The sequence below is a fragment of the Sparus aurata genome, chromosome 10 (genome assembly GCF_900880675.1).
Source record: "Sparus aurata chromosome 10, fSpaAur1.1, whole genome shotgun sequence".
Lineage (NCBI taxonomy): Eukaryota > Metazoa > Chordata > Actinopteri > Spariformes > Sparidae > Sparus > Sparus aurata.
In genome coordinates this window covers 34822927-34841668 of record NC_044196.1, presented here as the reverse complement: position 1 = coordinate 34841668, position 18742 = coordinate 34822927, and the positions used below count along the sequence as shown (strand labels likewise).

Sequence of the window (18742 nt, the reverse complement as noted above, 5' to 3'; positions counted from 1 at the left end):
TCTGTAATGCTGCTCTATGATCACTTTAACATCCCCGCCCTGTACATTTGGTATTTCTATTGTTTTGCTGCGACTGTGAGCTTTTCTTATCCTTAAACAAGTTGCTTAAATACAACCTTAGGTGCCAGTAGCCAGTGTTATTGTGAGTCAACAATGAAATGCATTGACAGTCTAATAAGTTGTAGATACATTCAGTAAGAGCTGTTTGTGTTGCCAGTGAACAGTTTGCAGATGGGATCACCTTACCTGCTGTGATTCACATTTTATACTTAAGCATATTATTAAACACCTTTACATTTCTTTATAATATAAAGCTATAAGAGCTCTTCGCTCTTACACCTGTTGCAGATTATTCATCCATCCTGAATGAAGGATCCCAACTATTTTACTCCAGTAGCTCCTTTTTTTTTCTTGGTGTTTGTATGGTGTACAAACTGTAAAACCCTTCAGGGATAAATATGTTTCAGTAACATTGACTTGAGTAAGTCGTACGGCTGCTTAGTGTCTCTGAGACACTCCATCAATGACTGAGTCTGCTCTATAAGAGATTAAAATGGTCTCCATATTTTGTCCAACGCACAAACTGAAGAAATATGAACTAAATTAAGCATATTGCCCCATTGATCATCAGTGGCAGACACCAAATGCTGCTATTATTTGGGAAAGCATAGAAGACTTGGCCGGCCAAAACACTCTAAATTGTCTCCATATTTTAAAAGACTGAGTAACCAGTAAGTAGTTACTGATAAATGATCACTTATCTTATCAATATTGACTGCAAGAAGTGTGTTTTATTATCAATATTAGGAACTGGAAGAATATTACTGATTTTGAAATTATAATCCCTTACTTACACTACTAATTACTGGGAAAAGTAATATTATAGTAATATATTACTTATTAATACGTTATTGCCCAGCATTGGAATTGTTTGTTCCTTATGTTGTTTAAAAAGAGAAATCTTACAAACCAAATATCCACATTAGCTGCGTATCAGTCTAACTCTGAAGGCGCCATATGTAAGAATTTAAGTTGAAATAATGTTTTAATAATTAACTAAAATGATCAACAGAGTGTAAGAAAAATAAACATCAAACACATCAATGTGTTGTGTTGCAGAGGTATCTACTGAAGTTAGCATGCTAACAAGCTAGCAACATTCCTGTGCTGGTGTTGTAGACAGCGACGCTGTTGTGGCTCTCTGAGCTCCTCGTCTGACCTCTAGATGCACCGCTAATGGTGCTAACTAGCTAACGTCAGCTACCGTTAGCATCAGATAGCAGTTACCCTGGTTATATGCTGCTCTGTTTGAATGCGACAGGCAGCTAATTCTTACATATTGCTCCTTTTAACATGACAGAGTTGTATTAAATGTTGCAGAGTGACACATGAAATACGGTGTTTTGTTATTTGTGACTGTTTAACGCCCGAGCTTCGTCGTGCCTTGTGTGCACTGTGAGATGTAGCTTAAAGGACACATCAGCGTCCCTGATCACTAACACTGTGACAGGTTCCTGTATGTTTGTCCTACCTGTGCTGATTGTGATTGTGATTGCAGTGTTGTTGCTGAAAGGTTCTGGGAGGGAAAATAAGCTTTTATGATGATGAACTTTCAATAAATCCCCTTTGATTAATGATCTAATCATCACATTACAGGAAAATGATGAGAAATGCCCCTCCTCTCGCTCCACACTAATAAAACATGAAGCTCTCCTCATTTATGTGGTCATATTTTTATAGCAAGATGACAAGAGTTTTATTTTTTCGTTCCTTTTGTTGTCATGGCTCATTAAGATGAGTGAGTGCGCCTCCTTGAGAGTTTACACAACTTATATTATTGCTAATAAAAAATTGCTTTCCCGCCGTGTTGTTTTGCTGCAGGTGGGCTACGAGAACGCCGGCACCGTGGAGTTCCTGGTGGACAAACACGGCAAGCACTACTTCATCGAAGTCAACTCCCGACTCCAGGTTGAACACACGGTCACCGAAGAAATCACAGAGTAAGTAGCGGATGTTTAAATATGCAGAAGGCTTCGGGCAGGCGGGCAGCTGGGCGGTTGGGCTGGTTGTCATTTTTCGAGCACGCTTGTGTGGTATCATCTGTCCACAGACCAGGTGTGCAGCTTCAAGGTTAGAAGATTCCCACCATGAAAAAGTTGCTGAAGTAGAGAAGAGTGAAGGCTGGATGTATGCAGGAGGTGCAGCTTTACAGTATTTTTATTTTAAAGCATGTGTGACGAGAAATAAAAGGAGAGAACAGGTGGAATCAGTGAGGAGAGGAGCTCAAAGATGAGGTCAGAAAGAGAGAGGGTGGGAAAGATGAGAGAGAGGATAATGAAAGATATAAATAGCATTCCGCTCGGCTGATGACCTGTGAGATTTGCTGGGCTGAAACATCACAGATGCGTCTCTAGCTGATACACAAGACAAACACGAGCTGCAGGTATACAGACTGTCAGTCACACCCAGACCCACACAGCTCCACTCACGCTGACGTCTGTACACACAGAAAACTACAATTACACTAATTCATATTAGATTCCCAGGGTAATGAGCTCAATTAATGAATTTAGCTGACAGTCTGACAAATCAACTAATACAGGAAGTTGTGGGCAGAGTGGGAGGAAGTGCTGCATGGAAACAACATGATTTCACCTGCTTGTACCAAACGTGATTGACAACTGTGTAAGCTGCATTCTCTCATCGTCTTGATCGTTTGGCTCCTTTCATCTGTTTTGTCTTCCAGTCTTTGTGTGTTATTTTCCCCCCTCCTTCACAAAGAAGCTCTTTGTCGAGCTTGCTGTATTTGCATTACAACACAGTGAGAACGAATCAGCTCCGGATGAGTGGAACAAACTCATCAGTAAACATTGAACTCCTGCCGATCATAAAGCCAAGCAACCAGTAGTCTCAGCAAAAAGTGGATTTTGTTCTCCGAACCATTAATTTGTGTTATTTAGAGTAAAACTGTGTGCTTCTAAGTATATCCTGTCAGTTAAGGTCTTTAAATATTTATGCTAGCCCTGGGTAATGTGACTTGATAATGACGATCTGAAAAACAGATGTGACAGCGTGATATTTATCGTCAGTTTGGGAGGGTGTTTTCATGCTTTTCAGATTAATGATGAGGCACACCTCCTATTTCATATTTTATTTAGAAGTTAAAAGTAGTTGTGTGTTCACCCGCTTGCTGCACACTTGGTCTGTGGTGGCTCGTTGTGCCCTGGGCTGAGTTCAGTTAAGGAAACATGTTATTACTTAAATAGTTTATGGATTAATAAAGCCCCTGACAGTCCTGGTGCCACCCACACAGGTCACTTCACTTTGGCTGATTAGACATCTTCCAAGGAGTGTGTGGGCATGTGCAGAGCCGCTCTGATTCTCCTGCTAGCTTTGTCTCTCCTGTTATGGCAGGAAGTATTTCATCTTTATGATTCCATTAAGAGTGTGTGAGGTACCTCAGCAAATCCCCAGCGTGGCTCCACCCAACCTCATTAAGTGAAAACACCTGTGAGTTAAAGTCCAGTGTGGCGTTAACTCGTGTACACAGGCGGACAGAGGCACTTCATCCTGAGAACATTTGTAAAGTCGCTCTTTTAAAACTTTTTCTTCATAGTTTGAGTGTCCATGTGTGTGTCGCCCTGCTCGTCTGAATATCAGTTATTGATAACAGTCATAGTTGACCTTGTTTACAGTTCGAGGTGTCCTGTCGACAGTTTTATAGACTTCTGGTGTTTTTCTGTGAACGTACGATGTCCCTCTATCATCGAGACGACGACAACAAGCAATTTCACACATTTTGTTCATATGTTCCACTTCTTTTGTGACCCTCAGACCTCCGTAAACCAATTTCAAGCACCTAAATAATGTGGTCACCTGAGCAAAGGTATGTTTACACAAGAGATATTAAGAATTTCAACAATCGTACAACAAAATTTCTGCGTTGGGCTGAGTGATCTCTTCACACTTTGCTCCAATATTCAGAAAACAGACTGTTTAATACATTTTGATATTAAACACATATAAAGGTTATTATGTTAAATGCGAGTGCCATTAAAAGGTGAGAAAATGCGTGTTAAAGGTGCACTATGCAGGATTCATCAGTTGCTGTTTGTGAACACACCTTTCCTAGTTGGCCCAGGTGAGATAGAAGGAGAGCTGCAGTGGTCGGGAACATCCTGTATAACGTCCCTTTAATACTGTCGAAATACAAACAAAGTAGTCACCATTCTGTTTGAGATAAGAATGAATAAGGAGGCCTACAGTAAAAAGGGCCTTTAATTAACATAGAAATATATAATTTGTTAAAGCAAAGCAAAGCTCCTCCAGCCTCAGCAGCTGTGTGACGTTTGCTTCTCCACATTTTTAATTATGTTTTAAGTTCTGTTTCTGCACGATTTCTTTACATTTATCTTACTGTCTGAAAAACTGAAATGTGCAGAGTCATACTGTGGCGGTTTTGAAGAAGAGCAATAATGTGGGAAGAAGACGGGCTATTTAACTTTCATAAATAATATATCTCAAGTGCACAGAGTCGATATATCTACAATGTAAACCTTCCAGAGCTGCCTTTTGTTTCTGTTACTGCTATTGAATGCAGTGTCACAGTGAATACATCTAAAACTGAAAAGAGGCTATAATGGCTAGATAAGGCTCTGAAGAGCTCCGACAATATCGCACTAATATTTTCATCTAGTTGCGACTCGCCACGGATGTCGTGCAGCATTATTTGTGAGGAGAGAATGAGAATGTTGAAGATCTTTCCTCCACTCAGACGTTTCTTTATATTCTGTCTTTGTGCCGCCGCCACCTCCGCCTACCAGCTTTTGTTCTTTTATATCTCTCCTCCTTCTGTCTCTGCGCTTTGCTTTTATAGTGAGACAGCTTTTTTACCTGCCTACACACACACACACACACACACACACACACACACACACACACACACACACACACACACACACACACACACGTACACCTTCGTCCTGCAGTGTCGCTCTCCGATCTGCAAGACAATAACTTGATGGAAAGTCATTCTCATGTATTACAGACACACACACACACACACACACACACACACACACACACACACACACACACACACACACACACACACACACACACACACACACACACACACACACACACACACCTTGCTCTGGTCCTGTGAGGGTTTGTCATATCCACTTTGTCCCGCTGAGAAAAAACCTCTATCGCCGAGGAAATGTGACGTTTTGTGGAATTGGGGTCATTTAAATCTGCAGGAGTTCAGTAATTACTCGAGTCTGAGCAACAACGTCGTGCGTGAAACGTCACGTGCTGAAAGTGTCTGCACTTGTATCACACTGGGCTTCAGTTCTAAGCAGCCACAGCTGAAAGAGAACAAGACTTTGCCCATAGTGACTCCATGTGCATCCATCTAAATGTACTACACAGGAACAATATTACATTTGAGTGTAAATGATAAACTGTAAGAGGTTTTACTGTACTCGGACATTATGTCCATTATTCTCAGTTTTTCCGTCTCGCCCCGCTGCACCAGCTCTCTGAGGCGTGTGAGCACATTCCTCTTTGTTTTGTGTGTGTCTGAGAGCGACTTGTGTTACTAATAGACCTGTCAGCGAGGTATTTTTCATAGCGAGTTGTGAAACTCCCCTTTTAAACTCGCCACTCATTCTGCGGCTCTCCTCCCCACACCGTCTTTCATCACCTTCATCTCTGCTGCCTAATTCCTCTTTCATCAATCATTCCCCTCGTTCCCTTTTCGATTAGCTGAGTTTCTCTCTCTCCAACTTGGTTGCTATTGAGCCTCAGCTTCTTTGTCTATTATCTTCATTCTCTCTGTCATTGTCATTTGATTTATTTTTTTTTATCCTCCTTCCTGCTGCATATATTCCCTTATTCAGAAAGGGCTTTGTGTCTGTAGCCCCCCGACGCTGTGGGAAGAAGCCCACCATGATTCTCTGTTTCATTCTGTCAGATCTGCGTGATCTGTTTCAGATCCGTCCGGCGTTCGGTGTTTGTTTTGGACTCTGAAGAGGGAACCGCAGCGGGCGTGTTCTATCACACAGGTCCTTATGTAATGTGCAACCTCCGTCTGTTGATGAGACATTTGTGATCACAGTCACAACTGGTGGAAACACGAGCTGGTTCAATAAGTGGCACCAAGGTTCCAAGAATCTTGACCAGAACTGGTGTAAGAAGAGCCAGTTTGGTGGAATAGGAACGTTGGTTAGTTGGTCCAGATTTTAAGTTTCTTGTATTTTGACATTTTTAATTAATGAGTATGGAAATGTAGAAGCTGCTGGCTCATAATGAGTCTTTGTGGTCTCCTGGCTCGTCGTCTAGCAGCTGGTTCGTGATAAACTAAGATGTGATCCTGGTTAATGTTATACATTCGACCCTTTTCACTTCACTTGACTGCTCAGGATCAGAAACGTCAATCTATGAAGAACCACATTCTCAGGTTGTTTATCTTTGACCATCTTAATATTGGGTTTTCTCAGAAAAGACCACAAACGTCGTCACAGAAAGACGAGCCGGCTTCATTACTCCTGCTGTAACCGTGCAGACTGTCTCTGGATATCTTGTCTGGATAAGAAAAATAAATGAATGCACACAGAACACATTTCATGATCTGATCGTGGCCAGATTCAAATTTAACCTGCACAAAAATCCACCTAACAAGTTAAGAGGTCACATCACTCTGCCTCCTCCTGCTCCTCACCTTCACCTGTGACGTGCTGAAGTTTCTGACAGCGTACCAATCTCACTGAAGTCTGGATTATTATTATTATAACGTTAAAGCCGCAGACAAATGAATTCAGTAAGGGGTTCAAAACTAGATTCACGTTTCATGTTTTCTACCCTAATTATTATTCAGAAGTAATAAATGCACACATATTTTTAGAAAGGCTGCATTCATTTTGTGAACTTGCTCTCAGTTGCACTCTGGTTGGTGTTTTAAAGTGTCAGTAAGGCGGCGCGGGGTCAACTGGGGTGCCAGCTGACTTGTTGAGGACTTTTTGGACTTTGACACCGAGCTTGTTGGAACTGCTCAGGCTGAACTGAGATCACCTGGATGTTTAATATCAGGGTGGTGATGAGATAACAGGTACACAGTACCACCTGCAGACGGATGCTGAGCCTTGTTCTCTCCTCAATTAGCCGCTCTCACAGCAGCTTCCTCCCTTTGATGTGTGTGTGTGTACGTCTGTGTGTGTGTGTGTGTGTGTGTGTGTGTGTGTGTGCGTGCTTGCTATGCAGTTTGATCTAACTGTTACTAATGGGATGCCGTCTGTAGCGAGGGTCAGTGCGACACTCGCTCGGGTGTCATCGTCTCCTCTCTCTTCTCCTCTACCCTTAATCCATCCCCTTCTTCTCTCCCATCCGTCTCATCCTTCTCTCCTCCCTCAGGCTCTCTCCTTCATCTGTCTGTCCCCAGCTGACTCACTGCATCCGTCTCTCCACCTCCGTCCATCTCTCCATCCGCCCTCTCTCTCTCTCTCTCTCTCCTCCTCGGACCATTGCCTCCTGTTCTCTCTCCCTCCCTTCCTTCCGTCCTTTCAGCCCTGTCAGTTCCTCCGTCTGTGTGTCTGCTTCTCCTCTCCTCCCGTCACATTCCTCTCACCTCCGCCGCATCTTTGTCATTCTCTCCTCTCATTCTCATTCATCCTCTCTTCTCCCCACCTTGACATCTGTCTATTCATCCATCTCTCCCCCTCTCTCTGTCCTCCACCTCACCTTTACCTCATCCCGCTTCGCCTCACACCTCATCTCATCTTTATACCTTTATGAACTTCCATGCTTCCTCCCGTCTGCCTTCTCTTCTCCAGCCGTATTGTCGCTCTCCATCCGTTTATCTCACTCCGTCCCTCCATCAGGCGGTAATCAAGTTACTATGAAGTAATTAAGTCACATTGGCTAAGACAGCCCCACGAACAAGTAATTAAGTCAAATCCTCTGAGTGTTTGCTTTGATTAGCGCCTGCGTCACAAACAATGAGGCATTTGCCGTTGTGATAGCATCTTATTCCAAACATGGCGTGACTCCTGACTGACTGCCGGCCTTTCACGTCACTTACACAACATGTTGCACATGTTACGTCATTTATGTAAGCTCACTTTTGCAACATAACTTGCAAATGAATTGGTGTCACTAGAAGACTGAGGTGTAAAGTCCAACCAGTCCGACCGATCCCAGACTTCTCTGTCTCTTTACACTTCTACGCTTGAGGGGAGCTTCCAGAAATTAAGCTAGAAGGATAACGACTGATGAAACATACCACCTAATACTTAATGCACAAATCCATCTTAACATCTGTTTTCCTCTCTTTTCCATACGTCCTCCCACCATCCCCCACCCTCCTCTCCCCTGCCACTGCTCCCCATACTCTCCCGTCACTCACACCATTTCTTCCTCCTCTGCTGCTCCTCTTCCTCCACCCTCTATGAATATTGCTTTGATTGTCGCATAGCGTCTCTCGCCTTTTCTCCGGCGCTGCGAGCTTGTGAAGGTGGCATCTTTTTTGACTGAGAAGGCATCCTCTCACTTTTCCACCGCTGCTTTTGCTCCCGTCTCTCACTCGCTCTCAGCGGCAGTAATGGATTGCGTACACAAGTGTCAGTGAGGAGGCGGAATACCACAATCTATAATCAGAATGAATGCCCACACACACACACACACACTCTCTCTATCTCATTCACAGATGCTTACAAAAATACGCCCCCGTCTTCAAACATTTTGATGTCTAAAGGCATCAGCGAAGACACTCTTGCAGTGAAGAAACATTGCAGAGGAACATTATACGAGTACCTTTTCATCTGTCTTCCTGCATTACTGAATTCCTGCACAATGGAGGCACTTCTGTCCGATGCGTCTCCTGAGTGTGTGTGCAACAGACCAAATGTGAGATGCATGGAAGATATATCTTGTCTGTGAGGCATATCCTGTGTGTGTGTGTGTGTGTGTGTGTGTGTGTGTGTGTGTGTGTGTGTGTGTGTGTGTGTGTGTGTGTGTGTGTGTGTGTGTGTGTGTGTGTGTGTGTGTGTGTGTGTGTGTGTGAGTGTGTGAGAGCTGGTTGTGTACGAGGCACTCGTCTGTCTGAAAGGCCTGAGCGCGAGTGTTTTTTGCGAGACAGCGAGACCGCCTCTGCATTCAACTCCAGCTCTGCCTTTGAACTTCTCCTCTCTCAAGGTTCAATTTGTCCATAATTTAGCTTTAAACGATCCTTCCTTTGTGCACTGAGTGTGTGTTTGTCAGTGGCAGCGTGCACTCAGTGAGTGTTTGCGTGTAGCGCGCCTGTGGCCGTCAAGGGACATTGCACATTCTGTTAGATTGGTGGACAGGAGTCCTTTAGATCCTAAAGTGATGTAATTATAGCCCCAGGCTCCCGCTGTGCTGTGTGCTGTGTGTGTGTGTGTGTGTGTGTGTGTGTGTGATTGCATGCCCAAGAGGCGGTGAGAGTTTTCCTGCCTGTTTGGATGACATGGCACGAGGATAAAGTGTCTTTACTTTTTGATGTCGGGCCTTCAGTGAGTGTAGACGTGTGTCTGAACTGTCCGATGTGAAAATCTCCCGTACCGTAGTTCCTCCGGCTCCTGCATCAGTCCAGTCCGTTATATTTCATCGGAAACACAAAAAAAGCACAACAAGTCGACCATGTTGACATCCAAGAAAAATTTTCTTTTCCCCAAAGTCTATTTATTTCTCAGGCAGCACTTTCAGACACGCCATGCATCGCCCCATCATGCTCCATCAATTCAAATCCCAGCAAACAATTTCTAAACCTACACCGACCAGAACCACGTCTAACCTCTGACGCCGCAGACTAACTGTTTGATTTATGGAGCGTTTGTGAACACTGTAAGTGCTGGCTCTTTATAATGTGGACAAAAAGCCCTGTCGGACTCGAGCTGCACAGACTTGAGGCCGCTGACCCGCTGCTCACATTAATGTTCAGGTAGGGACCGTTCTGAATGGAGTCTCTAGATGCTGGCTGCTGTTCGTGGAGGTGAAAGTGAGATTGCACTCTGACGCTGCACTTACCAAACACATCTCACCGTAAGGTCTCAGACAGCTGCTTTCTCCAAGGTCATCAATGAAACTCAATTTTTTGAGCCAATATTGACGAGAAGTCCAAAGTGTCTTCAGGATCCATCAGTGTTGTCTTTGGCAGCCTTTTTAGATTTAGTCTTAGTCTTTTGGACTAAAATGCTTTTTAGTTTTAGTCAAATTTAAGTCATTTCTATATGTGATAGTTTTAGTTCAGTTGTAGTTGATGAAAACTCAAACAGGTTTTAGTCAGTTTTGGTTAAAAAAAAGTTTAGTCTTTTAACAAATTAATTTAGGTCAATAAGAACATAAGATCGACAAGCTCACAGTGTGTTGCAATGTGTTGAACTTGTAGTTCTGCTATTTTCATGTGTGACACTCTTGTATGATGAAGTAGGGCATCAATTCATGAAAAAAACAGTTCAAATATATCCGAAAAAAAGTTGAAAAGTAGAAATATGGAGATAAAAGGTTTCTGTCCAACAGCACTCTCCAATACTCATGGATTATATTTAGAATACGTCCATATATCTGAGGTAGACGTCAACATGTGACGTGAAGCTCGACGTTGGGCTGTGAACGGTGACAATTAATTTGTCTTCAAAATAAGAGCTTTACATTGCACCCATTGGAGTTTAGAACTTGGTTCTTAGCGGGTGGCTTTTAATTTGAAAGTAGCGACCGTTCCTAGCTTGCTGCTACAACAACAAGAGGACGACGACGACAGCAGAGATGCATTTTGAACGTCTGACAGACTCACTAACATTTACACCAATTCTCGTCTCAACGAATACTCACACACGTTTCGTCATGTTTTAGTCATCAAAGAGCCGCGTTTATCTTGTCACCATCTCGTTATCGTCATGAAAAAAAGGGGCGTCAAAGAAATAATTTCGTCATCGTTGACGAAAACAACGCAGGATCCATCCACCCATCTTCCTCTGCTCTCCCCGGTTCAGGTCACAGAGGCAGCAGGCTTACAGAGGTAATCCACATGTCTTTCTCCCCAGCAACACCTCCAGCTTCTCCTGGAGGATCCCAAGGTGTTCTCAGGCCAGATGATCTACTCCAAGTTCCCCCTGGATCCACGAGCTCCTCGCCCGGTCACTTAGAGTCCTCTTAGTCCGGCTCATCACCTGCCTTTCTGCTGATGCCACATCAAAGTGTCTATCCGTCTCACACTCACAACCAGAGAACCACAGCCTCGGGCTGAAAGTGGGATGAAAGTGGAAATTTGAAATTTTAGCTAAACTTGTGTGACATCTTGACCAACTCAACTATAGATACAGATCATGTGATTGGATCAAAAGCCTCAGGAAACCTACTGAACAGACCTTGAGTTGAGATAGTTTTTTATCAAAAGTTGAAAGTTGATCGTCTCTATTTTAAGACTTTAACACATTAATCCCTGAAAGAGAAAATAAGAAAAGAGCAGGAGCATGTTTAGAAGCCTGATTCACGTTTGACGCTGACTGAACTTTTTCTGGTTGCATAGAAAAACAGAAAAACTCTTGGACAGCTTTTGCAAACCATGCTCAACAAAAATACCTTCAACTCAGGGTCGAGTCACCATCTCACATCACATAGTCTTCATCAATGAACTGCAAAACAGCACGAAGCGCTGTGTCTGAGTTTTTGAGAGCAGCTTCTGCCAAGTCATTCTTGGCTGCAAGAATCCCCCAAAAACACAAACCAAACTGCAGAACTCTGCTGGAAAAATGTCAAAGCAGTGATGAGCAGACCCAGTGAGGAGCGAGAGTGAAGCTAGCTAACTGGCCAGACCTATAAAATGATTTGGCTCATGATTTTGACAGAATCAGAATCTATGGCCTCCAGCAAACCAAAGCAGTGTAGCTCTGATACTGCACACACTTAAAGGGACAGAGCGCCATAGAATCAACCTCACCTGCAGGGCTGTTTATCCATCTAGAGTTTGGAGATAGCGGCAGTAGACATGTCTGCCTCCTCCTGAATGTAATAGAGCTAGATGCTCCAAGAACAAAACTACATTTGAAGAAACTCAACAGCTGTGTGTATTTCCAGAAATCATAGAGCAGCTCCTGCAGATAATCCACTGACCCTGTTCTGAACAGATTCATGTAAGAACTATTTGTTTCACTGCACAGAAGGAAGGTAAACATTAATGCTATTCTCTGTGGCTGAGGTGTAGCATTAGCTTGCATAGTAAGCTAACCTGTCATCCATGGGTAGATGAACACCTTCTTCTGCCCAGTGATATGTAAAAGGAAATGGTTCCAACATGAAACCACTTTTGTGAATTGAGAAATTGCTTTTCAGCTTTTCAAATCTTTTCTTTTGGCTCTTTGAGCACCACAAACGGAGGGAAGGCGAGCGTCTTTATGGCTGGTTTCTTTTGAAGCTGTGCAACTCACACCAAAACTATCTAGATGGATGAAAAGCACTTCAGGTAAGAGGAAACATTTCTATATAGCAGTACATGGAGGGTATAGTCATGGCAAGCTTTTCTGCTGATATGTCCGACACATACTGAGCTACGATATGTTGAAGGGATCCTCGGTGTTATATTTCAAATAATAGTGACATGACTTGATCTGCTGACAGACCCAGCGCTGGATTTCTCCAGTAGTGTTTGACTGACAAGGACTTTTACGTACTGATAACTACATTTTGGAGTGAAGCCATCATGTTTTTGTGCAGCGTCTTTAATTTCGCCATCTTCTTGTCAGTTTGTTTTCTTCTTGGCAGGAAAAGAAACGCCTCTGGAGCGGCTTTTTAACCCACAGGAAAAGATAACTAATCGTCCTCCGCTGCAATGTGGTGATAAATAACACGTTCCCAGAGACGATCAGTGTAGTATTGAAAACCAAATCTCCAAGGTCATTAAACAAACCGCATCGAATCCATCACGGAGGCGCAGGGTGACGGTGACTGGTCGATGCTCATTTTCAAACAAAAATCCAATAGCATGCAGATATTATATTGACGGACTGCTGACTGGCTGGACTGGGATCTGCATTCACAGCCGCAGAGCAGCGAGGCAGTCCTGCTGGAGTGCAGATAATAAATCTGTTCATGCATGCTCGTGTTGAATGTGATTAAATGTCACGTTTGGAATGTTTGAGGTTGAGTTCATTACAACCAGCATTGATGGCTTTAACTGTGTTGTATCGATTGTCTGCTTCATATATACAGTTTTTACCCATTGAGAGCCGATATAATGGAGCGATAAACATCTGAGGCCAATTTGTGTAAAAAAAAAAACATGTTTTGTTTTAGTGATGGCAAAAAATGTCCAGAACTGACTGCGAAGTGTTCAGTGTAACAGCATTTGAACTGCATATTATCTAATATTTCATGTTAGATGCTGTGATTTTTGCTGGTTAAGAGAAAAATTGCTACCATTACATCCTCTGTACACGACAAGTAAAAAGCCTGCCGTGTAATATTGTTCTCTGGAAATGTGTGTGATTGTGAGACAGACAGAGAGAGAGAGGCAGTGCTGGAGAGCGATGCCTTCATTGTGTTTAGCTGTAAATACAGTGACGAGATGAGCAGATGAAGAGGCGGCCATAAAGTATGATGTTTGTAGCAGCGCCGCAACAAGATTGTGAGTGTCTTTAAAGCAGAAAACAAGCACATTCTCCACTTTTTATTGCTTTCATTTTGACAATTTGCCCGATAAACAGAGAGAGTGTTTGTGAGTGCACTTCGATGGCTGTCAGAGAGGACCGAGCTTGCATTGTTTTTGGGCTTTGCTGCTTTTTGTGGAGGGAGATGCAGCACCGGTTTACTCGCTTCTCTGGAGCGTGCACATGCATTGATATAATCAGCACTTGAGGGAACATGCTTGTGCTGCACCTGGTTATTTGTCTGCTCAGGCTAGCTAATTACCCTTAAATGACCACCCTCTGTCTTCATCAAGCTGCCAAAGAGTGACAGAGAGGGAGCGCGAGCTGCGAGAGACGGAAAGAAACAATGCCTGGCATTAATTGACAGGGGAGGTCTGACAAACGAGGGGTGGAAACGGAGAGAGAGGTCGACAGGACATGAGGTGAATTAAAAGAACAGACCCAGAGCTGCTGCAGGGATGAAGCACAGAAGCCCCGTCGGACCGAAGTTTCAAGCCTGCGTCTGTTAGATATGTTTGAGTCTGCATTAATTCATTTCACAATGCATTGTAACTCCATTTCTCATTCCTTCAATTTGTCACTGAGCCTCTTTTTTTTCCTGCTCGTCTTGCATTTTCTTTCTCCCCTTTGTTCCATAACGTCTCTTTCTTTATCTTTCCCTCTTTTTGTTCCCTCCTTGTCGAATGTAAGATATAGCAGGCTCTCCTCTCTCGGCTTTGATTTTTCTCTCTGAACGTGGGAGTTGGAGGAGATGTTGCCACATCAGCAATTATCCTCCCTCTCCCTCTTCAGCTTTTCCCAGCACCGCTCACACTTCATGTTCATGTTTCTTGGCAAAGCACAGCATAAAAAAAGATACTTGAGAAAAGGTCAACTCGGTATCATTATACGCTTGTTTAACAATTAGCATGCTGAAACTAGATACATGCTTGCTTAAAAAATGGCCACCTTGTGAAGAAATGTGCCTCTTCCTATTGTTCCTGCATCCCTCCATCATCACTTTCTTCTTCTGCTTATCCTCTGTTAACCTTTTCCTCCTCTGGACTCTCTCCCCTCTTATTTTTTATATATTTGTTTTGCTCGTGGCTTATCTGTTACCCCGCTCCTCCTCCTCCTCTTCCTCCTCTGCCTCCCGTCCGTTTCTGTCTTCCTCGCCGCCACAGGGCGACGCACACAGCAGTAAACACTCTGCAGCGTTTCCTCTCTGTGCTTCCACAAAATAACCACTGACAAGGAAATACCGCTGAGCCGCGTAGACGACATGCCTGGACGCTCCGTAATAAGCAAGATAATGGTTATAATAATTGTAAGCGTGTGTGTATGTGTTTGAGTAAATCGTCTGTGAAGTAGTGATTACCTGAATCAGCCGTTATATTACAGTATGCTTTGATGTTTGTGTGAAAATTCAGATGAACCAGTGCAGTACACAACTGAATCCAGCTTCTGATACTCAGCCAATTTGTGCAGTTTGTGTGTGTGTGTGTGTGTGTGTGTGTGTGTGTGTACGTGTGTGTGTACGTGTGTGTGTGTACGTGTGTGTGTGTACGTGTGTGTGTGTACGTGTGTGTGTGTGTGTGTGTGTGCACACCCAGAGGACTTTTGTTTGGTTTTGTGAGCACGTCATGAAATAATTTTAAGGTGATTATAATTGTGCAGCGAAGCGTACAGTGAGTGATTGAGAAGTAAGCAGATGAATAAGAATGAGGGCGTGTGTGTGTGTGAGCAAGAATCGTGTGTGTGTGTGGAGGCTATTTATGATAACAGGAAAGATGCGTATCATGATTATAATCACAGCCGTCTTTGTTTTTGGTTGAATTAAATGTTTTTTTTATGCACATGGACAAACTTGCTGCTTTCTAACATGACGTTTATAAAACTGTCTTTATCTGCTCAGACAGGATCTTACTGGACAGTCGCTCATCATTTATGATAATTGTAAGTAGCCATTAGCAGCGTAGCAATAAAGGAATTTGACTAGTTAATATTTTCTTTTTGCTCAGTTTTATTTCCCTTCATTAACAAGCTGTTGGCAGTCACTTCTCGCTAGCTGGAACAACTTTTGATTTGCATGTGAGTGATATCATTCATGGACTACAACAGCTTTTAGTCGTGCAGCTCCAAACAAGATTAAAAATATATATTTTCTGGACTTTAAAGGCTCGGTAGGAACCAAAATAGATTAATGGGACCTTGCAAAATCCTGTAGCGCTACTCTGAATACTTTATTAGTCCTGAATTTTATGAATGTCTGTACTAAACATATTGAGATTTTTCAAGTGAGTACTTGGGTTAAACACATTCATGTTCAAGTGTAATATTGATGAGTTATGACTGGAAACAAAGGGTTAATCACCTCCGCTCCGACACACCAGCTCCAGACCGGTCCTGTTGTTGTTCCTTTGTCCCCTCCTGCACAGATAGTAACAGCACAAAGCTACAGAAGGCGTTTGTCTGATAATTACCTTGCTGTGTGTTTCCTATGCAACCACATTATCCTCTTCGCATGGGATCCTGACAAGACTGCACACCCCTACAAGAGCAACACCATTAAACCCAAGGCTAGAATTAATGAAATCCTAATTTGCATGAATTACCATGACCTAAATGATAAATTAAACTGTAATTTCCATACGTTCGGTCCAGTAATCCCCTTTGGATTCCTCCTAAGCCTTTTCTGCAGGCTTGGGCCTTCCGAGGCAAGTTGTATCAAAGACTTGACGAAAATCAGAGGATTCAGCATCAAAAGGTGCTGGATGGCGGGTAAGGCCCTGGGACAGATGTGCATTTGGGGATAGCAGCAGAATGGGTTGGGGGGACATCAGTCCTTCTTCCAAGCTGAAAACAGAAGAAGCATCTCCTGCTGTTTTTCTCTCCTTTAGCTTCAAATGTCGACTGCTTGGGCCGAGCTGAAGACTCATTAATGGAGATGTCAGTTTTATTCCTGCTGTGATTATGCAGTCATGAACCGCGAGGGATTTGTCAAGCACCGATCCCCTTTGCATGACACACTCTCCACTCGGCCCGCTGAAGCCTGCGATGAAAGGTGCCGGGGAGTTGTGTGTTTGAACCGACCAATCGCAGGTCATGTTTGTCAATATTGTTCGGGTGTCACTCTGCACACACAGCGACCGGCAGACTGGATGCCAGGTGCTGCCGCTTGCATTCAAATGATTCAGCAGCCTGTTAGTCAGAGAGCTGTGAGTGGAATATAATGGGGTGAAATGACAGATGAAATCCCTCCCAGCGAGACGTAAAGGAAGCTTTCCCGCTTTGCTGGCTGTCTCTGCACAGCAAGCTTACCTATCTGTGTATCACGCTGGGAACCATGTCGAGAAGATCATTTGCTTTAAAAAGACGTGCACATAAACTGTTTCGTGAGCGGCTCTGCCTGCCTTTGTTGATAGAGAATCCTGTCGCATGTTAACACAAGTGCACGTATACATTCATACATCAAAGATGCATCTCCAGTCCCTTCAGAGCTTTGGCTTTAATTAGGATGGTTTCATGCTGGGGTTTGGTTTATGGAGAGGAAGACCCGGTGACTCCCTCCCAGCTGCACATCGTATCGTTATGTTGCACGGCTCATTCGTCTAAAACCTGTAAATGAAAACTCCAGCAATGGGGGTGGCTGCAGATGTCGACTACGTGTGTGCAGATGAAATTTGATAAGGATACACGTGAGTTTCTAAATGTGTTTGTGCACTGAATACATCATTTTGTGCCGGCATGTTTCTATGAAGCTTACGTACATTTTTTTGGCCGATATTTGTGCAGAATAACAGTGAAATTATCTGGCGGCCAACAGTTACGATCCTGCTAACAAGCAGATCGGCAACTAATTATTGTTTTCATCATCACTTATTCTGATGGTTATTTGCATGATTAATCCTTCAGTCTTCAAATGGCTTCGTTTGTCCAACCAACAGTCTAAAACTCAGGATTCTTTATTTATTATGAGAAACTACAAAAATAAAAGCAGCAAATGTTGATATTTAAAGGGTTACGCCACCAATTTTACCCATTAGAGTGTGTTAACCTTTTTTTTGCTCCAGAGGAAGCTGCATGTATGATGTCACTCGGTGGCCAAGTTGCATTTTGGGTAATGTGAGAACCAGGTTTTGACAAGCTGGTTAGCACTATACTCCTATAACTTAAAAAAAAACAAAAAACACCCCAAATCAATACAGCAGAAGCAGAGATATCAACTTCTCTTTATTAAAAGCATTCTTCTTCCTTTACAGAACCTGGAGCCTACATTACCCACAATGCATCTTAGCAGGGAGTGACATCTCCGGAGCAGGGAGTTGTTGCTTTCAGTCTTTGAGTGTGATGTGGTTAAAATAACTAACATAGCTTTTGTTTAAACGGTGCTGTTCGTCAGCTTACAGTCAAACTATCACAGTTTACAGAAACGTGCTTCCAATCGACGGCTTTACATTTTGTAATTAACACGTGTGTGATTGGATGCTGCTGTTGAGGTCGAGGGCCTTACAACTGGACTTGACTTGTGTTTAATTGGTGCCTCGCCTCTGGTGACCTCGTCTTCCCTCCGTCTTTACTCCAGTGTACATACTTTCATTTGCGGTCAGAGATCTTCTCTCCAGCAGTTGAATTATCTCTTCGCCTGTTTCCCGTCTCTCTGTTTTCATTCCCTCGCCGTCTTCCTCTCCGGTAACTCGTACTCTCATGTTTCCTCCAATATCTCTTCCTTCCTTGTCGCCACACCCCTCGTTCTTCTCTTTCATGTCGTATTTATTGCGTATCGTTTCTTTCTCTCGCAGCTGTTCTCGCTTCTCATTGTCGGCAACATTTTATCCCACAGCAGCTCATATTTAACACCTATCAAGTTATCTGGGCTGTGATTCATATGCTTGTGTCATCGTGTGTGTGTGTGTGTGTGTGTGTGTGTGTGTGTGTGTGTCTGATAACAGGCGTGTGTTGTCTTTCTCATGTGTTGTGTGCCTGCTGCTTGTTGGGTATCTTTCTGTGGGTGTGCCAAATGTGCCATGTTACTGATGCATTTTTAACAACATGTGTACTTAATGTGTGTGATTGTGTGTGTGTGTGTGTGTGTGTGTGTG

At 43.3% G+C, this 18742-nt stretch overlaps 1 protein-coding gene across 2 annotated transcripts in view; it reads left to right on the top strand.

The window, feature by feature from the left end:
- Positions 1-18742, top strand: part of pcxb (pyruvate carboxylase b) — a 310653-nt gene that overhangs the window by 68941 nt on the left and 222970 nt on the right. For both annotated transcript variants that reach the window (XM_030431366.1, XM_030431367.1), the window contains exon 10: positions 1882-2000. In XM_030431366.1, the coding sequence (XP_030287226.1) occupies positions 1882-2000 (119 nt within the window). The remainder of the gene's footprint in view (positions 1-1881; positions 2001-18742) is intronic.